This window comes from Lagenorhynchus albirostris, chromosome 19 (genome assembly GCF_949774975.1).
Source record: "Lagenorhynchus albirostris chromosome 19, mLagAlb1.1, whole genome shotgun sequence".
Taxonomy (NCBI): domain Eukaryota; kingdom Metazoa; phylum Chordata; class Mammalia; order Artiodactyla; family Delphinidae; genus Lagenorhynchus; species Lagenorhynchus albirostris.
In genome coordinates this window covers 19,207,309-19,234,479 of record NC_083113.1, presented here as the reverse complement: position 1 = coordinate 19,234,479, position 27,171 = coordinate 19,207,309, and the positions used below count along the sequence as shown (strand labels likewise).

General features: G+C 48.0%; 1 protein-coding gene across 13 annotated transcripts in view; it reads right to left on the bottom strand.

Annotated features, from left to right (window-relative positions):
- Nucleotides 1–27,171, bottom strand: part of ANKRD27 (ankyrin repeat domain 27) — a 52,787-nt gene that overhangs the window by 19,322 nt on the left and 6,294 nt on the right. For 9 of the 13 annotated variants that reach the window (XM_060130984.1, XM_060130980.1, XM_060130979.1 and 6 more), the window contains 17 exons: nucleotides 25,874–26,011; nucleotides 24,288–24,419; nucleotides 17,273–17,383; nucleotides 15,246–15,402; nucleotides 14,132–14,286; nucleotides 13,631–13,690; nucleotides 13,093–13,146; nucleotides 12,921–12,986; nucleotides 12,757–12,833; nucleotides 11,810–11,931; nucleotides 10,658–10,736; nucleotides 10,028–10,160; nucleotides 5,297–5,389; nucleotides 4,112–4,239; nucleotides 3,525–3,607; nucleotides 2,584–2,699; nucleotides 1,283–1,375 (listed from right to left, as the gene is read on the bottom strand). In XM_060130984.1, the coding sequence (XP_059986967.1) occupies nucleotides 1,283–1,375; nucleotides 2,584–2,699; nucleotides 3,525–3,607; nucleotides 4,112–4,239; nucleotides 5,297–5,389; nucleotides 10,028–10,160; nucleotides 10,658–10,736; nucleotides 11,810–11,931; nucleotides 12,757–12,833; nucleotides 12,921–12,986; nucleotides 13,093–13,146; nucleotides 13,631–13,690; nucleotides 14,132–14,286; nucleotides 15,246–15,402; nucleotides 17,273–17,383; nucleotides 24,288–24,389 (1,629 nt within the window). In that variant the 5' untranslated portion in view covers nucleotides 24,390–24,419; nucleotides 25,874–26,011. Of the gene's footprint in view, nucleotides 1–1,282; nucleotides 1,376–2,583; nucleotides 2,700–3,524; nucleotides 3,608–4,111; nucleotides 4,240–5,296; nucleotides 5,390–10,027; nucleotides 10,161–10,657; nucleotides 10,737–11,809; nucleotides 11,932–12,756; nucleotides 12,834–12,920; nucleotides 12,987–13,092; nucleotides 13,147–13,630; nucleotides 13,691–14,131; nucleotides 14,287–14,637; nucleotides 14,761–15,245; nucleotides 15,403–17,272; nucleotides 17,384–24,287; nucleotides 24,420–25,873; nucleotides 26,012–27,171 lie in introns of those variants that run through there. The other 4 variants (XM_060130978.1, XM_060130977.1, XM_060130986.1 and 1 more) reach the window with 4 other exon arrangements.

The following is a 27,171-nucleotide window of genomic DNA, read 5'->3' as shown; positions in this document are numbered from 1 at the left end:
GCAAACATACAGTAACAGAACATTAGACCTCCAGGGTTCCAGATCACCTGATCAGGACACATCGTTTTTGGTTTTGTTTTTAAAGAACCCAACGGCCAATCAATAAGAAATGGCTGAATAAATTGTCACACATCATGTGCAGAAAGGTGTCACCAGAGCAGGCCTGAGACCGCCGTCCCCGGAAAGGCCTGCTTGCAAGGCTGGCCCCCTTGACTTGCGATACTCCTTGGGAGCTTGGATCTGGGGAGTGTTCTCACAGTCCCCTGACTGATGAGAGGGGCTCACTGGGCCTAGTTTGTCCAACAGTGGTTTATGCTGAACACCTGCTGTCCTTCTGGGAGTCTGGAATGCTGAAATGTTCTAGGCAAAAGGGTGTTCACACGATCAGCCTCCAACCAAAATCTTGGGCACTGAGTCCCTAACGAGCTTCCCAGAAGGAAAACACTTTGCACGTGTTGTTAACGACTCGTTACTGGAGGAATAAGCTGTCCTGAGTGACTCCACAGGGAGATGCGCTTGGAAGCCTGCACCTAGTGTCCTCCGGACTTCATCCTTGGACCCTCCCTTTTGCTGATTTTGCTCTGTGTCCCTTTACTGCAATAAATCACAGCTCTGCATACAACCATATGCTCATCCTGTGAGCCCTCCTAGCGAACCACTGAACTGGAGAGTGGTCTTAAGGACCCTGACACAACACACGTCATAGACTATGTGTAGCGATTACAAAACGGGTTAGATCTACATTTATTGACCTATGGGATGCCCATGATTAAGTTAGGAAAATAAGCTGCATAAAATTGTGTAGGGTATGATCTCGTTTTCGCTCATCAACCACCTAACCCAGGCTCAACCCACATCTGTATAAATCTACCTGGATATTAGCATGAAGAGAAGTGAGAGAGGGTGGTTAGGAAAAAAATAACACACACACACACACACACACAGAGTTAAATATTAAGCAAACACGGAAATGATGAAATTCCTTGATATTTCTTTAAAAATATAAAACGTAAAAATTGAGTATGAAGAAAGGTAAGAAGCAGATGGTAGCAGAGATGAATGCACATGATTTCATTTCAGGAAAAGACAATTATGTTTTAGATTTCTGTTATTTCAATACAGCATCTGTAATGTGTTTTTAAATTTTTTAATTAAAAAAATTATATGCCAAATGTTCCAATAACTGTCAACATAAAACACGACATTCAACCGACTGTAAATTCACTTTTCTCTGCGAGAAAGGGTAAACACGGCCGCCCTCAGCGCAGCAAGGACCACTTACGTCTTCGTGGCCGTAGGTGCAGGCCAGGTGCAGAGGGGTGTTGCCGTTGTTGTCTTGCACTTCGGTGCTGGCTTTGTAGTGCAGCAGCAGCAGCTTCCAAAGGAGAGGGGAGAGCAGTGAGCACCAGCAAGCCCGGCAGTGCAGGCGCGTGCTTCCTCAGGAGCACGGCCTAGAGCCTCACAGCGGGAAGTCGCTGGTCTCCATTTTCAACCTTACCTACTTACACTACAATTAAAATTGTATCAACCCTATAATGGAAAATAATCTGAAAAGGAATATATATTATATATAGAGAGAGAAATACATTATATAGATATACACACACACACATATATACCTGAATCACTTTGCTATACACCTGAAACTAACACACTGTAAATCAACTATACTTTTAAACAAAAATTTTTTTTTTTTTTTTTTTGCGGTACGCGGGCCTCTCACTGCTGTGGCCTCTCCCGTCGCGGAGCACAGGCTCCGGACGCGCAGGCTCAGGGCCATGGCTCACGGGCCCAGCCGCTCCACGGCATGTGGGCTCCTCCCAGACCGGGGCACGAACCCGTGTCCCCTGCATTGGCAGGCGGACTCTCAACCACTGCACCACCAGGGAAGCCCCAAAAATTGTTTTTAATTTTAAAAAACCAAAGCAAAAAATGTTATCATCACTCTCATCCTTCCTGATAAAAAGTTTAGAGATTACTAAAAAAAAAAAAAAAAAGAGTGGATATATGTTTATGTATAACTGATTCACTTTGCTGAACACGTGAAACTAACACAACGTTGTAAATCAACTCTACTCCAATAAAAGTTAAAAATAGAAAAACAGAAAGAAAGAAAAACAACCCCCATCAATCACTAGCAGTAACTGAGGCACTTTATGTACCAAACAACTTAAGCTGAAATTGAAACATCACTGATTGGCAAAATAATTTTGCCTTTCTAGTTTCTGGTCTGTCTTCTCATCAGTAGATGTTAAGTCTACGGGAAAGTCCATCTTGGGGCCCTATTTAAAATATTTCTAGTATCTTGGGGGTGGGTGAAGGAAAATCCTATCTCATTATTAAAAAGTATGATACAAAAAAAAAAGTTTAGAGATTAAAAAAAATCTACAGCCCCACCCTTCCTCCCCCATATTACCGTGACATTTCAAATCTACACCTAATAGATTTTGCCCAGCAGACCCTCCGTGAGGTGCCTGAGACCCCAGCCCTCCCTGTGGCCCGACCGAGCCAGTGTGGAACACAGGAGGGGCCAGCCCTGCAAAGCCACGTGCAGAGCCAGCCCGTCCGAGCCCAGATGCTCACCGTCACGCTCTGACAGCCCTTCTGACACGCAAGATGCAGCGGGGTGGAGCCATGGTAGTCTGTAGCGTTCACCACCGCGCCCTTGGAAACCAGAAAGTCGATGAGGGATGCCTGCCCTACAGAACAGAAGGGAAGAGAGCGGGCTTTCCAAACCCTGCAAGCGAAGCCATGGCATTATTTCACCCTCTCATCCCCTGGCACGAGACACGCCGGGAGGCATTTTTCTGCTTGGGGGGAACAAGTGCTAACGTGAAGTCAGACTCTGCAGATTCCAAACACTCTGGGGTAGCCCCTGGAGGGGACTCGGCTGCAGTCCAGCCCCCAGCCACAGAAGGTAGGAGAAAAGAGCCTTAGACGTCCACAGAAGAGTCCATGGTGCATCAATCTACAGGATGGAATACTGTGCAACCAGTAAAAAAATACTGCCATGGAGAAATGTTCTTACGTGTCGCCGAGTGAAAAAAGCACCGTACAGAAAAGTATGATCCCCACAGCATCGTCTATTTTATACACACACACTCACAAGCATGCTGACATTTCAGACAGTCATGAATCAAAATGATCTCTGGGAGACAGGATGGCGGGGGATACTACAGATGCTTGTGTTTGTGTTTTCTACCTTGAAAGTGCACATTTTTTTTTGCATGTGCACTTTAAAAGACAGTATAGCACAGAGAACTATATTCAATATCCTATGATGAACCATACTGGAAAAGAATGTTTAAAAAAAAAGAATAAAAAAAAATAAAGACAGTAAAGTTATATTTTTTAAAGGAGGAATATAAGAACCCCAATTCTGAGGCCATTCTCATAGTTCAGATTCAAGCCTTCCCTGGCTGGACCACCAGCCCAGGGGCAGTACCAAGCATCCACACGGTAAGACCCAGCAGCCACCCACTCTCTGCAGGGCCACCCTCGGCCCCATCCCTTTGCCCACGTACCGCAGAGGGCAGCCACATGGAGCGGTGTATGACCCCTGTCGTCTCTGGAGAATGGAGTGACAATGGAGGGGTCATTCAGCCTCCTAAAAGAGAAAGAGGATACAGAGAAATACACCAGAGTCCTGGGACAAGAAGACAGATCTCCAGGTATGATCCAAGCTGGGTCTCCTCTACCATGTCCCAAAGAGCAGAAGCCCCGACTTCCGCAGGGCCTCTCTCCCCACCCACCCCTCCAGGCCTTGACAACCAGCAAAAGAGCCCAATAAGGATAAGGGGAAACCAGAAAGGTTACAGGCAGGAGCCGACAGTCCTCCCATCCTAAAATCCACTTTCCGAGCCTGGGGCACGCCCTCTGCCCACCTGCCCTGGTAAAGCAGCCGAGCAGGGTGCCAGGTATGTTTACAATCTTTATTCCACCTGATTCTCCAAAGGGACAGACGTTACTCTCTCCACTTCACAGCAGAGGAAGCAGAGTGCAGCGAGGATAAGTTCCTTATTCCAAATCTCACAGCAAACAAGTGGGAAAGTTCCGCCCAGGCCCCGAGTCTCCCCCTTCCTGGCGCTGAGTCCACATAGGACCCTCGTACCCTGAGACGAGTTTCTCACAGTCATCACAGAAGCACAGAGGGTGACACATCTTTTGGACGGCATCTTTATCTCGGTCTTCCTGGCTCAGAAGTCTTTCCACTTCTTTCTGGTTACCTGATGCGATGTGCTAAAAAGTGACATCAAAAGCACTATTGATGTGAAGGAAGTATTCGCTCTCTAAGGTGTGAATTTTCTGAGCATCCTTACTGAAACACACATCTACGTATGGATCGATGAAACAATTTGCTCTCTGGGACTTGTTTCAAAATAATTTGGGTGGACGGGGAAAAGTGGGGCAGGGGACAGAAATGAAACAGGATTGGGAGATGGCTACACGGGAGTTCCTTAATTGCACTACTCTCTTTTATTTTTATAAATGTTAGGGTTTTTCCAAAACTAAAGAAACAACGACATGACAAAATTCCCAGAGCCGCAGGAGTAGGGGGGCAGTACATCCGGAGCCTTGGTGTAGACTTCGACCCCCATTAAAGGGTCAAATCGTCTAGGAATCCAGTAGAGCCTTGGTTTGCAGGACAGCTGCAATTATCACAAGACCCCATCAACAAGCGAACCTGCAGGGCTCACCTGTGAGGCCTGGATGTATTCCCCACAGGGAGTGAGATGTTCTGAGGGGTGCACAGCTCTGGGTCCTCCGTGGAACCCACCCTGGCCCCGGGTGGCCCTCTGACGGCTGCCTCGTAGGGAACCGCGCCAGCCTCCCAGCGGTAGATCAGATCTGAGGAAGGAGCCGCCTGCCTCTGCCTGAGGATCCGACCACCACCAGGTGCCTTGCTCCCAGCCCAGCACACTCACAGGAACATCTGTAACTGGGGCTCCCGGAGCCAAGCAGAGGCGTCAGTTCTGGCAGAGCTGCCAGTGAGGCGCCACTGAGCTGACTGGGAAGGACCAGCCATGTTTCGCCAGATGGGGAGAGGAGGACAGCCGGGCAGAGGGTTCCACACGCAGGGCCCGGTGCCCTCGCTATGCTGCCCAGTGGGGCTACAGCGCAGCTCACGTCGGGGGAGACGGGCAGCCGAGCTGATCCAGCATCCGTATCGCTCCCTCAAGCACAAAATGAACTCCTGCACTGAACTACGCGGACCACCCTGATGGATTCTACAGAGGTGTGGGAGGATGGAGAGCCCCTCACATATCTGTGCCCGCAGGACCTCTGCGTGTCTTACCTGAAACAAGCAGTCAATGGGAGTTGAGGTCAGCTGAGACAGCAAGCTCATTCTCTGCTTAAGGAACAGTCTGTCACCAAACCCCTCGGACTCCTGCAAGAAAAGCCGACAACCCGTTTTATCCCACGTCGTGAGCTGTCAGTGCAGATCCTTGAAAACAGAGGACCCAGGAACGCTCCCTGCTGTTTCCCACAAAACAGGACCGGCAGTGCCTCTCCCCGCCCCCAGGGAGCCGCACAACAGACCCTCATCAGGCTGGGAGAGGGGCTCCCTGTCTGCCTCTCCAGGAAGTGGGGCTCTGATGACAGCTTCCCGGCAGGAATCTGGGAGGGGGCAGCACGATGGCTCCGTGTGTGTGTGTGTGTGTGTGTGTGTGTGTGTGTGTGTGTGTGTATGTGGAATGTGGCATCTCTAAGTGTGAAATGTGGCATGCACACAGCACCATCCCCCATGTGGAAACCTGGATTGTCCCGGCCTCCCCCTCCTCTCAAAACAACTGTCCTAATGCCTGCAGAGCCCTGTCCGCTGCATGTTACCTGGGTCCACAGACAGGGGAACCATGTGACAGGCTGGTCTACCCTTCCCAGTGTGAACCAGCAAGAGAGAGAAGGGTCCTGCTTTTTGAACATACTTACTAAAACATCAGACAACACGGCCACTGGCCCGAAGTCCAATAAAATATGGGGTCCACCCCAAGAATAAACTCAGGTCTTCACAGTGCAGGTAATTTTTACCTGGCTATAGAAATCTAAAAATGTAACCTTTCTCTATGAAATCATTTCTAGTGAGATACTTCAATGCTCACTTGAGCACCTGTGACTAAATGGGTAACAAATTAACTTCCTCGAAAAGAATCTTGGTGGGAGACAGATGGAATTGTTTCCAGCCAGCTGCTGCCAGAAGAACTCACCAAACCCTGAGAAAATTATGGGAACATTTCTCTCTGTGGCCCCCTAGGTTCTGCCGAAGAGGTCCAGTTAAAGACAGAGGTGGCAACATTTCTGGGGCCCACTGCCAAGCAGGGCCCCTCATGCCAGCTGCCCTCATGGGGTTGTCTTGGCAGACAAACACCAACCCTCAGACGTAGAGCTGCCTTTGCTCCCCGTCGGTATATGCTGTGTAAGGCTCGATCAACCTGTTTTATTCAGGGATTTACAGCTGAGCTGTAAATCAGAGAAACATCAAAGACCTTATTGTTCAGGTAAATTTGGGGCTCCTTCCTCCACTTAGGTGACGTTTGAAGGGCACTGATGAAAAGAGGCAGGTCTTCCAGGACTGACTGGTCAGGGAAGAATGAGCAACCAGAAGAGATAGCATATCAGCTAAGACCAATTCGGGAAAAGGTAAATACTATTTATTGGAAGCCCAGTAATGTGAAAAAGACCTGCAAAGCTGGAGCAGAGAAGGGTGGAGATCCTTTCAAGGTTCTCCTCCATTTTTTTCTGTCCACAAAGGTAAATCTAGAGTCATCCCAGTAATGGTTATTTTCATAAAAGCTCAAGTCTTCATTAATGAACATGCTTAAAGAATGTTTACGGTCATCTCAAGTATGATTATGTCTTGGGGAGAAAATTTCTGTGAAACTACATTATAGTATATAAAAAGTCAACAGTAAAACATTATTTGATTTCCTAACACTTAGTCCTTAATGCTTTTCAGAAACCTCACCTGCTGTGTGGAGATACACTTGGGCTCTTTCCCCAGGAAATTCTATCAATACCAACAAGCAGCCGTGGCCTCGCACTTTCCTAGACGGAACTGCACTAAGGCACAGGCAATGCCACAGACGGAATCCCAACGCTGGCATCACAAAAGACAAAGAAGCCACAACACCTGCTCTGTCCATAAAGGTAAAAGGACATCTCTCAGGCCCGACCCACTCAAGACCCAAGGCTCGGGCTCCATGGCCAGCCGAGAGGGTGATGCAACCTTGTCGCAATTCCAGGGGGACCAACCACCCTCCAATCCGGGAGGGCAGGACCAGGGTCTGACGGCCCAGACAAGACGGGCGCGCTGGGCTGTGTCCCCCCCCTTGCCCACCCAAGCTAATGGCCATCCTTGGGGCTATCCACGCAGGATGCACCCGACAGCCAGGAAACAGAGGCATCCAGATGCCGGTGTTGCCAGATCAAGGAAGGGCATCAGTATCACGTAACACTTCAAAAAGGCACTTTCAAATACGCCATTTGATCCTCGCAACCACCTGGCAAGGGTGAAATACATAACACGATCCCCAGTGTAGACAGGAGGGACAGAGGCTCAGAGAGATAAACTGACCTGCCCAAGGGCTGGACTCAAACCAACACCAGCACAAGAGGGGCCACCCCTCAAACACTGCCACAATCCCACTTGGAATATTTTCTGAAAGAAAAGTATGTGTGAGAAGCTGACTGTTAGTGTTTGGTCAACCACCTCTTTACTCTCTGGCCAAAGGCCTTCAAGCGTTGGACTTCCTGCCTACATGCCACGGAAAGTAAGAAAGCAGGATGGTTGTGGTACAGGATGGGTGCAGCAAGGGGACAGGAGCACCTTCAAGAGGTGGGCACCTCCCTCCAGGTGACAAGGGGCACCCCTGGCCCCAGCAAGGAGCATCAGGCAAGTCCTCTGCAGGGTAGTGGGTCCAGGAGGGGAGACCCATCAGAGGGAAAGAACCAGAAGGGCAGGGCCATGATGGAAAACCTCCGCAGGCACCATGGGAACAACACGTGTTCCTGGAACCTCACAGAAGACAATTCAAACTAAGAAATCTTGCTGCCCAACTCTGGAAGTGAGTGGCATCTCTTTTTTTTTTTTTTTTAATAAATTTATCTATTTATTATTTTATTTTTGGCTGCACTGGGTCTTTGTTGCTAGGCACGGGCTTTCTCTAATTGTGGGGGCTACTCTTCGTTGCGGTGCACAGGCTTCTCATTGCTGTGGCTTCTCTTGTTGCGGAGCACGGGCTCTAGGCGCGCCAGCTTCAGTAGTTGCAGTATGCACGCAAGGCTCAGTAGTTGTGGTGCGCGGCTCAGTAGTTGCGGCTCGTGGGCTCTAGAGCGCAGGCTCAGTAGTTGTGGCGCACGGGCTTAGTTGCTCCGCGGCATGTGGGATCTTCCCGGACCAGGGCTCGAACACGTGTCCCCTGCCTTGGCAGGTGGATTCTTAACCACTGCGCCACCAGGGAAGCCCCGAGTGACATTTCTGACTCTGCAGACCTGTGTGTATGCAGAGGTGCCCGTGAACACACACGTGTGCATTCTAGAATGTTAATAATTTCCCCCTAAATTAGAAACAACTTTTCACGGGAGTCACAGCCAGCCACATCTGAGATGAGATGCACAGCCTCTAATTTCACCTGCGTATGTGTGTGGGCAATCAAATCAGAGCAGAACTTAATTCTTCAGCAAGCACCATGATACTGTCAGGCTATGTGCCAGCAAGTGCAGCATAAGCTCAAATTCTGTTTAAAAATATAATTGTGTAAGTGCAGAAAAAAGACATATACCAAAATGTTAATAAGTCATCCCCAACTAGTGTGTTTATGGGAGGCTTTTGTTGTCTTCACTGCTACTTTTTATATTTCACATATTAGTTACAAGCAAATAGTTTTCTAATCAGAAAAAAATAGAACTATTCATTTTGGGGAAAAAGTATACAAGGCTATCTACATTACAATTTCAATTATGTAAAGTATACATGGCAAGGAAAAAGACTAGAAAATACATAAACATGTTAACAATAAATGAATTCAGGGAACTGCTTGTACCCGAGTGTTCCTGTCTGAACAGGCCTATGTTCTTTTCCACGTGTTTCAACTTATTACTTTGGGAGCTTCTAACATCAGGGGAAAATTAAGATCGAAGTTCAATCCTCAGGACTCTTGGTGTTTTTTTGGTTTGTTTTTTTTTTTGGCTGCCTTGGGTCTTTGTTGCTGCATGTGGGCTTTCTCTAATTGCGGCGAGCTGGGGCTACTCTTCGTTGTGGGGCAGTGGCTTCTCTTGTTGCCGAGCACGGGCTCTAGGCGTGCAGGCTTCGGTAGTTGCAGCATGTGGGCTCAGGAGTTGTGGTTCGCGGGCTCTAGAGCACAGGCTCAGTAGTTGTGGCGCACAGGCTTAGCTGCTCCGCAGCATGTGGGATCTTCCTGGACCAGGGCTCGAATCCGTGTCCCCTGCACTGGCAGGCAGATTCTTAACCACTGCGCCACCAGGGAAGTCCCAGGACTCTTGGTTTTTAATACAGAAATCTCTTCATTCGATTGATTTCAACTTTGCAATTTCTGTGAGCACTGTCATGTTTTGCTGGTTGGTATGGCAGTGAAATAAGCCAGCAGTGCAATCTTGGTTCAAGAGTCTCACAGTTCTCATGGGAACATCATCGCCTCCACTAGCCAAAGCTCACCAACCAACCAAGAAAATAATAATAGGGCCACTGAGTCCTGAAAACTGCAGACGTTAGTAATCTCATCTCCTGCCCATCATGATCAGGATACCCCAGTTCACCGCTTCTAGCTTCCCCTTCTGCCCGTGTGCTTTTGAGGATGACAAGGATTAATGAAGCAGATCAACAATGTGAAGGACAAGATAACACGCAAACTTTCACAACCTACGGGGGGCTAGTGTTCACTCACTGGGCTGAGGCCCCATTCTCTCGGGACAGCATCTCTGACTGCCCCTCCCCCACACCACCCTGAGAACCCCATCACACACGCCGTGACACCCACAAAAAAAGGGCAGAGAAGGAGGGAGGTCTTACCAGTGGCTTAACGGAGAGGCTTCCCTGCCGAATATATTCAATTGCAGCCTCAACTGAGGTCAGGCAGTATCCCAGTTCATCTTTTGCTGAGCTGCTAAATCTGAAGTTCTTGATATAACTCAAATTTGCCATCCTAACAGAAGGAAGAAAAAAGTTTTATTGTTGTATACCCAATTAACACTTTGGCAGAAACAATGCTTTTGGCTTCATCATCAAGTCGGTTGGCTCCTGGGAGCCAGGGCTGCTTGTCCCTGGGTCTTTATTTAGAGGGAGCACAATTAGGAAAATAAGTAAAGCTACCTGCGACTTTCCTGGAATGGGCTAGTTTTTAGAAAGCTGGTAATTATACAGGGAACTTGCATTTCTGTGGGAAAATGACGGGCTTTGGAGCCAGATAGAATTGGAGTCTGCTTCCCGCTCAGCCACTGACTAGCCACATGCTCCAGAATGAGAAACATAAGCTCGCTGGCTCAGTTTCCCCATCTGTACATGGAATGACAGCCACCCCTTGCAGGACGAAAGCAGGGCAGTACCTGGCTCATAAGGGGCACTCAGTTTCCTAGAGTGACACTAAAACCACCCCAGTACAGTGCTGCCATTTTGAAAAAGCATTTTAACAAACAATATTACCAATTAGGGATCTCTGTTTTCACAAGCAAATACAACAGGACTGATAGCAGATCATCAGCGCACATGGTCTCCAAGTTAACTGCAAGGGGGAAACACATGTTCAAAGCCATCCTGGGACTCAAATGGACCGACAAGTGTTATCAACTCCCCACCACCATTCAACCCACAAAACCACAATCCAGGAAGATGACACATCAGGGAGAAATTCAATCGCACGATTTCCTTTCTAGCGTCCTGAATAGATGTCAGACTCCAGGGGAAAATGAATGCTTCGCATCCTCAGAACATGTGCAGAAGAAGCAAACTGCAAGCAGACCACCCCTCACTACCTCCCGGGACAGATAAAGAGCCCAAGGAAGTCAGCAATGGTGGATACAACTTGAAGGCGTGCCCGAGGCACTGCCAGAAGCCTCTTTCCTCCTGGGATCATTTCTGTTTTAAACACCTCAGAGTCTAATGCCGATCTGCAGCTTGACTCTACTGTTTTCATTAAAATTTTGTTTAAGTAATCCATTCACACATTTAAAATTTCAAAAAGTACAAAAGAGCCAACCGTGCACCTCTCCCATCCCTGCCACCCAGACTTCTTTCCCAGAGGCCAGTGCTATTGCTTCCTATGTACCTGTCCACAGACAGTCTATGATCTCCCCATTGTATATATGGATACAGAGTCGCCCCCTTTCCGCAATGCTGCTGGAAGGGTACCATACACACTCCTGTTCTTTCATTCATTGATAATACGCTTCGAAGATCACCCCCTATCTGCCCACACAGATCTGCCTTCTCATTACTTTTTTCTTAGCTTATTTTGTTTTTACTTTTTATAATGGAAAATTTTAAACGTATACAAAATTAGAGAGAACAACTTAACAGTTGAACCCCCATGTTTCCATCACCAGTTTGGCTCGTTTTTTGAGGCCGCTGCTTCTCCACCAGCATTTTCTCACCCTAAAGATGCCTCACCTACCCTGCCCCCCGACCCCCATTGCTAGGCACCCACTCCTCAGATCCGACGCCAGGGCACTCACACAGAAATGCTCTGTTGCCCATCCACCCATCTCTATGAGCCTTTAAGATGACTGCTTCTCAACAGACGTTTGCAGCTGGATGTATGCAGCCACCCCACTGCAGGTCCCTTCACCAAGCACACACCTCTCTGGCTGGGAGACTGGGTGATCAGCTGCACCACCTTCCACAAACAAGCCAGCTTCTGCTGCGGGGACGTGCACCTGTTCAGCTGAGCCAGCTCCCTCTTGGCACGAGGTATGTTGAAGCTGCAAAATAATTTGGAAAGTGACCACGTAAGACCACGGTGTGAGGGCCCTCCTTCTCGGATCTAATCCCATACCTCAGATTCACATTTCTTACAGCAAACCGTAAGTAAAGACAAACAAAACTAGAAACTCAGAAGTAATCGGACTCGGGTCACTGGCAAAACCCAGCAGCTTTCAAGGTGCCAATCAAGCTGCCAGGTGATGTAGCTGCACCAGAAAATTAGGAAACAAAATCAGCAAGCCTTAGCCCCAGAATGAAATAGGCCAATGGGCGGCGGGGGGGGGGGGGGGGCGTTTAGACATAAACAATTTAGATTTTTTTTTTTTACTTTTTGGCTGAGCTGCACGGCATGCGGGATCTTAGTTCCCCAACCAGGGATCGAACCCGTGCCCCCTGCAGGGAAGCACGAAGTCTTAACTGCTGGACCACCAAGGAAGTCCCTAGACATTTTTGTAATAAAATGAAACTTAATCCAAAAGGAGATGCCCCTAAAGCAGGGGTCCCTCAGACTGGCAGGTGAGGAGAGACATCTGTGTGCAGGGCCCACCTGGGTGAGCTGCGTGCCTGCCCAGAGACCAGCTGTGTACGACTCCACCCCTTCTGGCTCCCACTCACCAGATGCTGGCAGGCGGGTGCAGGAGCATGCCAGCTCCAAAACAGTCATCTGCCAACCTCAGCGCCTTTATCTTTGGTCACAAATAACTGCCCTGCTCCACGGTCTGAACCATGTCAAATCAGTGCCGCCACTGCTGCTTCGGGGGGGGGGGGATGGTGAACGGTGCCCCAGCCCCTGAGGACACGGCCACAGCAGTGCAAACCCTTACCTGAACTCAGGTTTCACACCAATATCCTTCTGCTGAAGATCTTGAAGGCTCCTTGTGATTTTGTTAAAGGCAGCATCCTAACAAGAGATTTTAATGAAGCTTCAAATGTCTTAAAAGGCTTAGAACAGGGCTTCCATCCTGGATGATGATGATGGAGAACCTACCTCACTTGCCTCCATGGTCCCCACATATTTAAAGATCAGGTCGTAAATATCGTGTTGGACATACATCTGTGAAATCAACAGGACCCAGTTCAAGGCATGTGAGTCGGGGGTGGGCAACAAAGGAGCCCCCGGCACTGCCGTCTTCTCTCCCCTCGCTGCCCTGGCCCCTTACCTCTACAGCCTGTTTCATCAGGTTCATCTGGGCCTCCTGCTTGGCGAGCACTTTCTGGAGGACAAGACGAGTACAGTTACAGAGCATGGACTAGCATGTGGGCAAACTGTAAGTCTCTCTCTCTCTCTTTTTTTTTTTTTTTGGTTTATTTAGTTGATTCACGATGTTGTGTTAATGTCTGCTGCACAGCACAGTGATTCAGTTATACATATATATACCTTCTTTTTTTTTATATTCTTTTCCATTATGGTTTATCACAGGATGTTGAATATAGTTCCCTGTGCTATACAGTAGGACCTTGTGGTTTGTCCATCCTATATATAATAGTTCACATCTGCTAACCCCAAACTTCCACTCCATCCCTCCTCCAACCCTCTCCTCCTCGGCAACCGCCAGTCTGTCCTCTATGTCCGTGAGTCTGTTTCTGTTTCGTAGATAGGTTCACTTGTGGCATATTTTAGATTCCACGCATAAGTGATATATGCTATTTGTCTCTCTCTTTCTGGCAGGTGTCTCTTTTGAACGTCGTGCTGCTTACCAGGTGGGAGTCCCTCAGCAGCTGCTGGAGGCATCTGGTGTAGAGAGCATTCACGGAGTCCTGTGCAACACAGAGCAGAGAGAGGTCACCCTCGTGATCCGAGGCCACGACACAAAACCTGGGACATGTAACATGTCCTGGGGCAAAGAGAACATTTCACAAAATGGATTTCCTGGGTGACAAGCTCTAAATCCTAAAGCAAGCTTATCAAATCAAGTGTGTGACTTGTTTTTCAACGTTTTTTAGGTACATGCATTAAAAGTAGGAAAAAAAATTCCCCTTAGGGTTAACATAGATGATAACAATATTCATCTTTATACTTCTCTGCAATTTTCAAGTTTTTACAGTGGTCTGTAGTACTTTTATAGGTAAAAAGAAACATTTAAACAAAACTTCCAACGATGGAGGCAGCAAAGTTACAGAGTGAACTGAGAGGGATCCTGGTGCTCTGAACTGGCCTGAGACAAAGCACGCTTAGCAAAGCAAGACACGGCTACTGACTATGTGATGACGGAGGCTCTTTCTTTCACACTCTCTGAACGTTCGCTGGAAAGAGGCGATGTTCCTGTCAAATCTCTCTGCATGTCTTCCCAAAAACTCTCTCACATCTTCGATGGTTTTCAGGGAAAAGGGATCTGAGGGTGTTGAAGGCTCTTCTGAAAAAGAGACAGAGGGTCAGGCTGGCTGAAGGCTTCACTGTTTCCTAACAGGGCAAGTCCCACAACCCTTTGCCCTGCTCCTCCAGGATCTGACGCTCCATCTTCCACAGGAGGAGAGGGATGACCTTATTTCAAGATATCACCCAAGAGCAGCCCAGTTGGGGGTCCAGAGAGCCTGGTCCTCTTGAAGCCCTTTCCTGGGACCAAACCTGAATTATCTGGGACCCTAGGCATGACCTGTGAGGCTGTGGTGAGGAAGCCCTGATTCCTGACAATAAGAGCCTCAGATAGGAGCGTTTGGCACATTAATTGTTATCTCAACTTCGTGGAGCACCAAAGAATTATTACCTGTTAAAAATAATGAGATCTAGGGCTTCCGTGGTGGCACAGTGGTTGAGAGTCCCCCTGCCGGTGCGGGGGACGCAGGTTTGTGCCCCGGTCCGGGAAGATCCCACATGCCGTGGAGCGGCTGGGCCCGTAAGCTATGGCCGCTGAGCCTGCACGTCCGGAGCCTGTGCTCCGCAACGGGAGAGGCCACAACAGTGAGAGGCCCGCATACCACAAAAAATATATATTAAAAAAAAAAATAATGAGATCTCAAAGAGGCACAGCAGTGGGGCTGGGTGGGTAATAATGCTGTAAGAAGTAGCCCTAAAGACGAGGCCCAGAGACAAAGCCAGGGCTGCCACTTTGCACAACTCCAGGGGGCGCCATTCCCACTAAGGTCTATGTGTGTAACACCCAATATCTGCAACCACGCACAGCAGCCTAATCCACGTCACCTTGGCTCAGGATGACTTTCTGATTAAGTTTTAGGGGGAATTATTGTAAACAGTTATGCAGGTTTCTAGCGGGCTCTTGAATATTTTATGGGATGTTTACAACAGCTGCGTCAGGAGGAAGTTCAACAAGCACATTTCTCCCAATCAGGAGAAAGGGGTTTTCTCCCAGAATACCTGAACTCTCTCTCTTTTCCAAAGGATGGGCTATGCACAGTATGCTGAAACTTTCTTCTTTTTCATTGTAGAAAGTTTCTTCAAAGAGAATGGGCACGGAGAGAAGACAGGCGAAACCAGCTCCTAGTTTAATCCTGTTTCCTTGGATAAAGACATCCTGGAACAAGAGAGCCGTCACTGCACCAGCAGCCCGTGTGACTGCCGACCCTCAGCCTGGTCCCCATGTGGCACTTCACCCCACCCGCCTGCCTCTGCTCCAGTGTGAGTTTGGGGGGGCACCAACACTCTTCCAGCTTGCTTTCTGATACTAACATGTTTTCTTCCCTCTTTGTTCACCCTGTCACTCCAGCTACACTGTACCCTGATTCTTTTCACATGTTGCAACCCAAAAGCACTGTACCCTCCGCAAAAGGAAAAAGTAAGAAGGTTCTCCTCTCTGAATAAGAGATCAGAATGACCCGACGCTGCGACCCAGAAGCACCAAAGATGCGCGCTGCATCCCCTCCACGGCTCATCACTCTGGCCGTGGCCAAGGTGCCCGGGAAGACCAGCCACGATGAGCCCAGTGCCTCTGTTCTCTTGGTAGATTTGGGTACCAGGAAGAGAACAAGTAAACTGACGGGCAGCTGTGGTGAGCAGATCCCTGGCAGGAAAATGGAAGCATGCTTGGGAGCCACAGGGCTGCAGACCACCCCTCACCCCAGACTGGCATACTGGTACCCACCCCCCTGGACCCATCCCTCCTCGACGCCCACCCCCAGTGCCCACGGCCCCGGCTACACCAGTGTGGGCCCCCACTCCTGACTGCGGGTAGGCTGGGGACCACGGCCAGTCCTGACCAGGGATGGAACCTCCCCCTCTCGGAACCTATCTGCTTCCGCTTAAAAAAAATAAGAGAATGCCTACCCCAAAGTTAACATCAACAATGAGACAGACTGACGTCACGTGCCTCCTGACACGATGCACTGAGAGAGATAAAACACCCTTCCGAGGCGTTCCTACTGAAAAGGCATAACTGCGATCTAATCATGGGAAACATCAGAGAAACCCACACTGAGGGAGAGTCTACAAAGCAAGACAAAAATGTCAATGTCATGAAAGACACAGACTGAGGAACCGTTCCAAATGGAAGGAAACTAAAAAGACTAACCACTGAATACACTGCATGATCCCAGACGTGATCCTGGATCTAAAAAAATAGATCTTTTTTGCTATAATAGGGTATTACAACTAGCAGAATTTGTTGAAGGACAGTATGCTGGGACTTCCCTGGTGGTCTAGTGGTTAAGACTCTGCACTTCCAATGCAGGGGGCGCGGGTTCAATCCCTGGTCAGGGACTAAGATCCCACATGCTGGGGTGCGACCAAAAAACCCAAAAAAGATTTAAAAAGGACAGTATGTTGGAGAAGCGTATTCTATCAATGCTAAATTTTGTGTGATCACTGTGCTGTATTATAGGAAATACACGTTGTTTTGAAGCAAAGGGACATGGTGTCTGCAACTTTTAGTCTTTCTGAAAAAGGTTCAGAAAAAGTAATAATGTGTGGTGTAGACAGATAGAGAGATAGACAGATGGATAGATGGGGATAGGGGTGAGGAAATAAAACAGATGTGGCCAAAATGCTAACAGCTGACCAATCTGGGCAGAAAGGTATGTGAGAGTTCTCTGTACCTTACTGAAACTTTCTATAGGTTTGAGATGATTTCAAAACAAAAAATTCTTAAATTAGAAATTCGTCCCTGATCCCAAGGGCACTGGGGATAAACAGCTTGCTCTGACAGGGCCTCTCTGGGGAGGTGTCCCAGCCACTCCCCGACTCCCCGGCAGAAGACCCACGGGCTGAGGGAGAGGTGCCCGGCCCCACCTCACCTCCTGGCTGCAGCCAGCAGGTAGCAGGGCTGCTGTGGTGTCAAAGCCATCACGTAACACAGACGTGAAAGGGTGAGAAGCAGGATTCTCTCCCCTCCCCCACTCCCAAACACTGAGTGAGTGGCCCTGGTTGACCCACAAGAAACGAAAGAATACCTTTCCATTTAAGGTCTGAAAGTGTTCTTCCACTGGGATCAAAATATAGGACTCAAACTGACAAGTAGACTGAACACTGCCTGACAGGCTTCCTTTGCAGGGTACTAACACCTGGAAAAAAACAAATTAGGGTGAATACTCAACAGACGTGTCATTTACAACTTCAGCAGAACACGAGGCATCTCAAGATGCTCCAGCAGAACCGCCACGGGGACCTCCTGGCAGAGAGGACCTCTGGGGTCACTGGCCAAAGGGGCAGCAGCTGATCTGTTGCCACTGTGAGGGAAGCTGAGGCCCCCACCCAGCCGAGGGAGGAAGCACACGCCTCCCCCATCCCGGGGCCTCAGACCGGAGGGCTCACTCCCACCCCGCTGGGCCCTCCCTGCAGCTACCCCAGGGCCCCCTCTGTCCTCAGCAGGCTCAGGAATGATTCCAGATGAAGAAACAATAGTTTGAAAAGTACAGAAAAGTGAAACTAAAAAATCGCACGGAATCCCACCACCTGAATGATAAACGCAGCACAATGAAGACAGTTTCCTTCCCATCTTCTTTCTATGCTATTTTAAGCTGAACTGTGATCACAGTTTGTTTTACCAGCCACAGAAATACAGTTTCCTATTGCAGGCTGCCACCTCCACCAGAGATGTCTCAGGTGCCAGACTGTGTCTCTGGGGCAGCCTCAACCTGAAACGTGAATTTTGGTCCCACCATGGCCACCATGTTGACCGGGCACCAGCTTCTTTGCTCAGCGCAGCAAAGGCAAGGAGCTGCCCTGGCAACCACACGTGTATCTGTGCTCGGCCCAGGGACTCACGTTTAAGAGGAATCTCTCAGATTCAAGTGCACCTGGGAGACGACGACCAAAGTGGTGATGTCCCTCAGAGCCCCAGGTCCTAAAGCAGCCTGGCGCAAGGCAAGCAGCTTCTGCACTATCCCCACTGTACAGACAAGGAAACCGAGGCTCAAGGAAGTTCAGCAACTTGTCCCGGGGCACGCAGCCAGTGAGTGACAGAGCCAGGACTCAACCTCCTGTTCCCCACCTCACCACAGCCCAGTCCTGTGGCCTCCTGGAGGCCAGTGCTGGGAGCAGGGAGCACAGCCCAGCATATGCTGGAGTTTCCTCTGTGAAGACACCACGAAACTCTGGGGCCTTCAAGAGCAGCTGTCATTAGGAGCTTCCTCAGGCAGGTCAGAAAGAGCTTCTCTCCCCACGAGGGATACGCCAATTGCTCACGGCAGAAAAGGGAGGCCCTCGTTGATGGAAGATCACAACTGTCTATGAAGTGGGCTTGCCTCTCTGCAAAAAATCAAGACTGAATCAGACCCAGAGCTAGACTTAACTACCAAGTTCAGGAAATACAGAGACCAGAGGACCATGGTAAACACCACCACAGGACTGCAACCGGCAAAAGCCAGAAGGCAGGAAACTCTACAGGATGAATGACCTTGATACTTGAATTGTGGGCAAAGAAGGAAAATGAGGAAAGTGGGGCTTATAGTTAAAAAAACAGACTGTGGTGATGATTTCACAAGTCTACACACATGTCAAAATGGATCCAGTTTTACACATTGAGTAGGTACAGTTTAGTTGTTCTTTTCAAAGTTTAGCTCAAGAAAGTTAGGAGGAAAAGAGATTTAAAAGGCATACCAAGCAACAAGAATTTACTGTAGAGCACAGGGAACTATATTCAATATCTTGTAATAACCTATAATGGAAAAGAATCTGAAAAAAATATATATATATATAACTCAATCACTTTGCTATACACCTAAAACTAACATAATACTGTAAATCAACTATACTTCAATTTTTTTAAAAAAGGCCTACCAATCCAGAATAATGCGTGGATCACCTTTGGATTCTGATTTAAACAAACCAACTGGAAAACAAACAAACAAAAAATTATGAGATGTTCTGGGAAATGTGAACAGTGACTAGACATTTCACAACAGTAAGGAGATACTGAGGAATTTTTTAGCTGTGATAATGGTATGTGATTATTTTTTTAAGTCCTTATCATTTAAAACTACATTCCTACATATTTACAGATGAAATCACATGACTACCTTATATAATTTTCTGGAATTTGCTTCAAAATGGTCCCCTGGCTAAGGGGAGAGGGCAGCAGAGATAGAAGTGAGATGTGCTGGTATCTGAACCGGGCACTGCGGAAGCTGAGTGATGGGGGCGTGGGGTGCATTGCATGATTTGTTCCACTTGTACATGTTTGAAATTAAACATAATAATTTTTTAAAAATTTTCAGATAGCCAACTTTATTCAACTAATTATTAAAATTTAGTTTGGTTTTTCTGTTTTTTCTTCATTCAATATTCATGACACTGGGCACTGTTGGAGATAACGGTGCTTTGTCCTCATGGACATTATGTTCTAAGTGGAGGATAGAGATTTCTGAATAATAAAACACATATTCCATATATCAGTAAGTTCTATGCAGAAAATAAGGCAGAATATCAGGACAGAGAATGACTGGAGTGGGGCAAGGGTTCGCTAACTCAGGTAGCGTGGTTACGGAGGTCTCTGAGGAAGTAGCTTTTGAGCAAGGAATGGATGAAGAGAAGGAACCACCAACTAAAGATCTAAGGGAAGAACATTTTTGTCAGAAGAAAGCATGTGCAAAGGTCCTGAATGGGCTTGGTGGTAGCAGATGTGGAATGAGACATGGGGGAGAAAAACATAAAAATTTTAAATGTTAATGAAAGTGCAACTTAAAGAAAGAAACGGGAGGCCCTCAGGTATGAGCCAGAACTGAGAAACGGCCTCAAGGTTCCTAGGTGGCCTCAAGGCAGCCGTGAACACAGAAAGATCTTGGAAACCCGAGGGTTGGCCCCAGGCCAGGGGACAGCATGAACCAGGCCTAGGGGATGTTTACGCAGGCCAAGTGATTGCCCCACTCCAGCTCAATGGATCAGAGTCACATAGTCCCATCTGAGGAAGGGCCTCCGAGGGACCAGCAACTTCTGAGGTGCTTCAGAGACACCCCACCCCTGTCCCCACACCTGTGACTGCATTCTGTGAGCCTGTTTACACACACCTTCTCCGCCTCCTTAGCTTGAATAAGGCATGACCGGCTCCTACTTCACTGAATCCCCATCACCAAGCACACTGCTCACCATATGGTAGGTGCCAATCAATATCTGTTGAGTGCACTGGGGGCCTCCAATTTCAGGGACTCCCCCAAAGTTTTCAGGCAGACAATGCTGCCCGGGGCACTTCATTGCAAGCACAAGCCAGGGCTGGCTCTCTGTAGCCCCATCCATCTCCACCAGGATCCTGCTAAGACTGGGGTGAGGAAGCCAGCCACGGAGGAGTAGGGTGGAGCAGCTATGAAGCCACCCTCCAGAGACAGGGCCAGGTGCCTGGGGGCTCTCGTAAGATGGAGGTTCAGACTACCTCTGGAACAGAGGTCATGGAGTTGGTTTTTGTTTGTTTGTTTATTTGTATGCATTGGGTCTTGGTTGTTGCGCGCAGGCTTTCTCTAGTTGCGGCGAGTGGGGGCTACTCGTTGTTGCAGTGTGTAGGCTTCTCATTGCAGTGGCTTCTCTTGTTGCGGAGCACGGGCTCTAGGCACGCGAGCTTCAGTAGTTGTGGCTCATGGGCTCAGTAGTTGTGGCTCGGGGCTCTAGAGCACAGGCTCAGTAGTTGTGGTGCATGGGCTTAGTTGCTCTGCGGCATGTGGGATCTTCCCGGACCAGGGCTCGAACCCATGTCCCCTGCATTGCAGGCAGATTCTTAACCACTGAGCCACCAGGGAAGTCCCGAGGTCATGGAGTTTTAACAGCCGGTGTGGAGGACACAAACTTTACAGTGACCAAGCAGACCATAAGTTAGGGACCTACTCAGTTCAGAGCTTAACAATAAAACTTTTTATTATAGCCCCTTTATAAAATTTTTTAAATAAGTAATCGTCATTAAAGAAGAGAAAGAATAAAAGCAAGAAGCAGCATTAGTCTTATCACCCCAGGGTGCCCTCCTGACTCCTCACCAGGCTGGGTCATCCACTCCACAGGAGCCCATGACCACTTCTGTCCTAATACTCATCCCTCTGTGCTGCACATGGCCTGTTTCTGGGATTCCCTGAAGGCATGCTGTGTTCCCCTTTCATCCGTGTAACCCTGCAAACCCAACACAGTGCCTAGATGTTCAATGTCTGTCACCTCAATCTATACTAAACAAATCCTGAGAACTGGAATATGGACCTCAGCACCCTTAGCTCAGCTGTATGGGTATTTACTGGAAAGTCAGTTCTCTGGAACGTGGAAGCCATTGCTGCTGGGTTCTTAGGCTAGCCCTCAGAAGCCTGAGTACCCCATAATTAGAGGGCCACAATAAAAGGACCAAATTTAATTCCCTTTTGTCATTTTTGTTTTTCCTACAGGCAAATGGACCCACCTGCAGTCCACCAGGGAAACCTAGAGAACTTTTGCCATAGCTCCATGGACAAGAGACCCAGGGGTACAGCAGGCCTGCCCAGCTGGCTCTGAAAAAGCCACGGTGCATAATAGCTGGATGGTTACAAGAACAGATGACCATGAGAAGCAGTGTATGGGTGTCACAGGCCTCTGGGCTTGGAATGGGGGGACGTTGGGAGAGGAGCCTCCACGGATCAGTCAGAGAGCGGATGGTGGAGGACGTGGAGGCAGTCCCATCAAAGGCGGCCAAACCCGGGGAGGGGCTGGGGCAGGTGAGGGGCCCGCCAACCTCCACCCTCAGCCTGCGTGTGAGGGCGGGGCCCAAGCTCGGCTCGCAGGGGAAAGGGGGAAGGCAGTTAACCCTGGGGATACACACATTCAAAAGTCGTGACTTCACACTTTTAGAGCCCACTAAAGGACTCTAATCCCCAGGGAAGATTCAGGGGCCACCGAAGTTGGCCCAAAGGCCAAGCCCCATGGAAGGAAATTCAGCATTCACCTGCTGAGGTCACGTGGGTCCTTCAGCAGTGGCAGAAAGGATGAGCGCTCTTCTAGAGGCCACTGGGATACTCTACTTTTTCATTCAACCAACGGACACGGAAGGAGCACTACAACAGATTAGACAGGGATGAGCCGGGGCTCCATCACACGGCCAACAGTTGGCAGGGGCTAGTCACCAACACCTGGCCAGGCTGAGCAGGATGGCGAGAGCTAGCTCCTTCCCACAGCTGACCTGTGCTGAGGAGTTGGCCTTGCTGATTCTCGAGTCCACCGAACGAGGCCAAGGAAGGCCCGAAATCTAGTGCTGCCCAGTGTGGGCCCCAAGCAGCCCCTCATGGATCTCAGTGGGGGCTGCAGTAAGGGGCCTAGGGCACCACTGGAATGCAGGATGACACAGCTTAAGAAGCATCTTTCTGCAAATCTCCTGAGCTGTTTTGCAGATGTGAACCACGCCCCCCAACACACAAATGGAAGAACTACTAGAGGACCATGAGCACATAGCCCAGGCCTCTTGGAGCCTAAGGACTGATAACCCCTGTGACACCACCCTGCTGCCTCGCCATCAGCCAATCAGAGAACTGTGTACAAGCTGATCACATACCATTCGACACCTCGACACCCCCACCCCCCCCCCCGCCCCGGTGTCGGGCTGGTAGCACAGTGATGAGCAAGACAGACAGGTCCCCCAGGGCTTCCTGAGAAAGAACTGCGGGTCCACAGTGTAGCATTTTAAAAAAAGAAAGTTACATATGATGACACACTCTTGTCTAGACAACATTTTTTTTAAATATCATAGAACAAAGATGGGAAGGAAGTATTTCCCAAGTTGGGTCAGGCCCTCCCATTTAACATGATGGCTTGGCTTCCTCTACTTGTTCTCTGTGACACTTACCATAATTACTCAATATGTATCCACAGTGTGACCATCTCTCCCACTAGAATTTCAGCTCCATGAGGGTAAAGATCATGATGCCTATTCATGGTTTTGGCTGAATCCCCACATCAAACATAGTGCCTTGCATACAGCAGCATTTAATAGCTACTGTGAAATGAATGGATGACAGTGAATGCCTCTGGTGAGCTTTATGAGATTTTTATTTTCTTCTTTGGAAACAGCTCTACTCTCTTTTTTTATAACGAAGTTTATGACTTCTAAAATCCAAAGTAAAAAAATTCTGGGAAAAAGATATTAATCACAAAACCAAACATAAAAACAAGAAGGGACTTGAAAAAAAATCAGGCTTCTGAGGGCAGAGAGTTGGACTGGGTATGGGGAAAAGCCAGCTCCAAGCTTGCAGAGAAACCCGAGTTAACTGATTTCTCCATTGGTTCAAATCCTCAGCCGCCTGACACACCTAAGATCGTATCACATGGCAAGAGAAGCAGGAACACAAGTAGGAGAAGAGGACACGTAGGAAAAGAAGAGGGTCCAAGGCAGATGGGTGGCACAAAGGCACCCAGCTCGCTGTGTCCCACGGTGTAAGTAAGATGCCTGCCAAGTTCACCAATCTGGGAACCAGAAAGACCTGCAGCACAGGGCCTGCCCTCCCTCCAGGCAGCAGACTATGGTTTCTCTCTCTTCTCTTGCTCCTGTTCCCTGGCTGCTCCTGTAGGCTTCTGAGGTTGTGGCCTCTATTACAAAAGTTCTCGGTCCTTTCTCTTTAGGAAATGCCTTTGAAGGTGACATACATGTGTGTGTATACACGTTCCCTTATCCTATGGGAGTGAGCACCCATCTCACAAACGAGGAGGAATATGATTTCTGCCCTGGAGAAGCCCTCCTGGTCCCCATGGAAACAAGAGAAACAGAGGTGAGACCAGTGACAACAGGGGCTGAGAGTTCAGAGAAAGGATTACACCCTGGGCTGGTGCAGTCCCAGGAGGCTGCCTGGAGGAAGCAGCTTGGGGCGGTCCCCCTCTGCTCATTCATATACCAAGCATGGTCTGGGGCTTGGTGCACTTAGCAGGCCTGTACCTGACTCCCTCTAAACTTAACTGAAGTCTACCATATTTGGGGCCTTGTCAGCATTGCTCGGTTCAAGCCTCATGGAGAAGGACCACCCTCGGGATCGATGCACTTACAATGCCACGGGTTTGGGCCACCTTGTTGCACAAGTCAGGACGCCACTTTTGAAGAGCCAGATAGAAGGGATTTTTCAGGAGGTCCTCATCATACAGAGCCATATGGACTTCAGATGGGGCAAAAAGAGTCTCCTGGGACGAGAGAGGAAAAAGCAGTAAATGACCACTTTCAGAATGACCTAACACATAAAAGTCCTGATCTAACAATTTCTAAAAAGCATCCCTGACACATATTACTCTACACTACAGACCTAACACGCCATCGGGAAAGATCAAAGATAACCCACCAATTCCAAGATGACTTTTTTTACAGGTTAAATGTATAAATTATGCTCAGAAAATCTTCTTGACTCCAAGTCACTGCAAAAGTAAAAAATGGCTGTTTTTAGAACATCATACATGACCCAAATTATAACATCTTAAAGATATGCATGTTTTTAATGAAATATTTTTACCATAGAGTAATAATGCTAATCTACCACCCAGAATTACCGAATCTTAACCACTTTGCCGTATTTGCCTCAGATTTTCTTTTCAGAAATAAAGTATATCAGAGTAGACTGGATCCCCCATGTGCCCCTCCCCATCCCATTCTCTCCTCCCCTTTCAGAGGCAACTACTATCCTGAAGTGGTTTCTGTATCCTTCTTGCTCATGTTTGTACTCCTTTTTAAACTCATGTATTCATAAATAATATAAAATCTTGTTTTTTAAAATATTTATTTTTTGACTGTGTTGGGTCTTTGTTGCTGTGCACAGGCTTTCTCTAGTTGTGGCAGGTGGGGCCTACTCTTTGTTGTGGTGCACGGGCTTCGCATTGTGGTGGCTTCTCTAGTTGCTGAGCACGGGCTCTAAGTGTGTGGGCTTCAGTAGTTGTGGCACGCAGGCTCAGTAGTTGTGGCTTGCGGGCTCTAGAGCGCAGGCTAATTAGTTGTGGCGCACGGGCTTAGTTGCTCCACGGCATGTGGGATCTTCCCGGACCAGGGCTTGAACCCATGTCCCCTGCATTGGCAGGCAGATTCTTAACCACTGCGCCACCAGAGAAGTCCTAAAGTCTTATTTTATGCGCTCCAAAATCTACATAAATGGTATCACACTACAAGTAGTTTGGAACATATGCTTTTCAATCACCACTATGTTTTCAAGTTCTAGCCGTGCTGATCCATACAGCTCCCATTCATTCACTAATTTCTGCTGTACAGTATTAAGTGAACATGACACAATTTATTTATCTAACATCCTATACTTAAGTTGCTTCCACATTTTCAGAATTAAAAACAATGCTAAAATGAACGTTCTTATACCCTTATGTGTTCCTGGAGCACATATCCAGGAATGTTGCTAGGAGAGACACTGCGGCATGCATCCACCTGCACCTTCCCCAGATGCTGACAACGCTGGACCACTTCCAACCTCCATGCAAAGTCCATGAGCATTTCCCTTCTTCATGTCACATCCTAGCCAACGCTTCTTAGTAACGTCAGGCTAGTTCATTTCTGCCAGTGAGTATACAATAGTATTTCACTGTTTCTAATTTTCATTTCTCTAATGAAGTGGAACATCATTTCCTTACATTCTATAAATTACCTTATCATGTCTTTTGACCACTCTTCTAATGGGTTCTTGGCCTTTTTCTTATGATTGGTAGTTCTTTACAGATCTGGACACCAAAAGATGTTGCAAATATCTTCTCCCAATCTGTGACTTGTTTCTTCATTTTTCCTACTGGGTGTTTTCAGAAATAAAAGTGCTTGATTTTTTTTAACATCTTTATTGGAGTATAATTGCTCTACATTGTTGTGTTAGTTTCTGCTGTATAACAAAGTGAATCAGCTATACATATACATATATCCCCATATCCCCTCCCTCTTGCGTCTCCCTCCCACCCTCCCTATCCCACCCCTCTAGGTGGTCACAAAGCACCGAGCTGATCTCCCTGTGCTATGCGGCTGCTTTCCACTAGCTATCTATTTTACATTTGGTAGTGTATATATGTCAATGCCACTCTCTCAAAAAGTACTTGATTTTAACGGGACTGAACTTGTCCGTCTTTGCCTTTACTGGTCGGTGCTTTTGGGATCTAAGGAAAGCCTATCTATCATCTCGGCATGCCCCTTGGTAAACTGACTTCACTATTCCCCCTCTGAGAAGGTGGAGCCTATTTCCCCGCCCCTTGAATTTAAGCCATCCCTGTGATTTGCTTTAACTAACTAACAGACAGAATTGATGCTCTGTGATTTCTGAGTATCAACCTCAAGAGGCCTTGCAAACTTCACTCTCATTCGTTCGGCAACCTGAGACCACCATGCAATGGAGAAGCCCATGGGATGAAAACCCATGTGGGGAGAGAGAGGCCCAGGTAGTCCAGTGAGGACAGCCAACCCACCAGCTGAATGCAACCACATGAGTGAGCCCAGGTGAGACTAGCAGAACCACCTTGCCAGCCCACAGATTAATAGGACATAATAAATTGTAGCAGTTTTAAGTCACTAATTTGGGGGCTGGTTGGTTATGCAGCAAAGGCTACCTGAAACCACATCCTTTCCAACTCCAAGGCCACAAAAATAGTCCCTGTAATTTCTAAGAATCTTAAAGGTTTTCATTTTTAGGTCTTCAAGTCATCTTTATTTTTATATATGCTATAAATTGGGCATCTAATTTAATTTTTTTCTGAAGGTAAGCTATCTTAGTCTGCTTAGGCTCTGATAACTAAATACAATAGACTGGGGGTTCAAACAACAAACATTTATTCCTCACAGTTCTGGAAACTGGGAAGTCCAAAATCAAGGTGCTAGTAGATTTGGTTCTTGGTAAGGGCCCACTTCCTGTACCATAGATGGCCACCTTCTCACTGTATCCTCATGGCAGAGAAAGAGTTCTCCTGT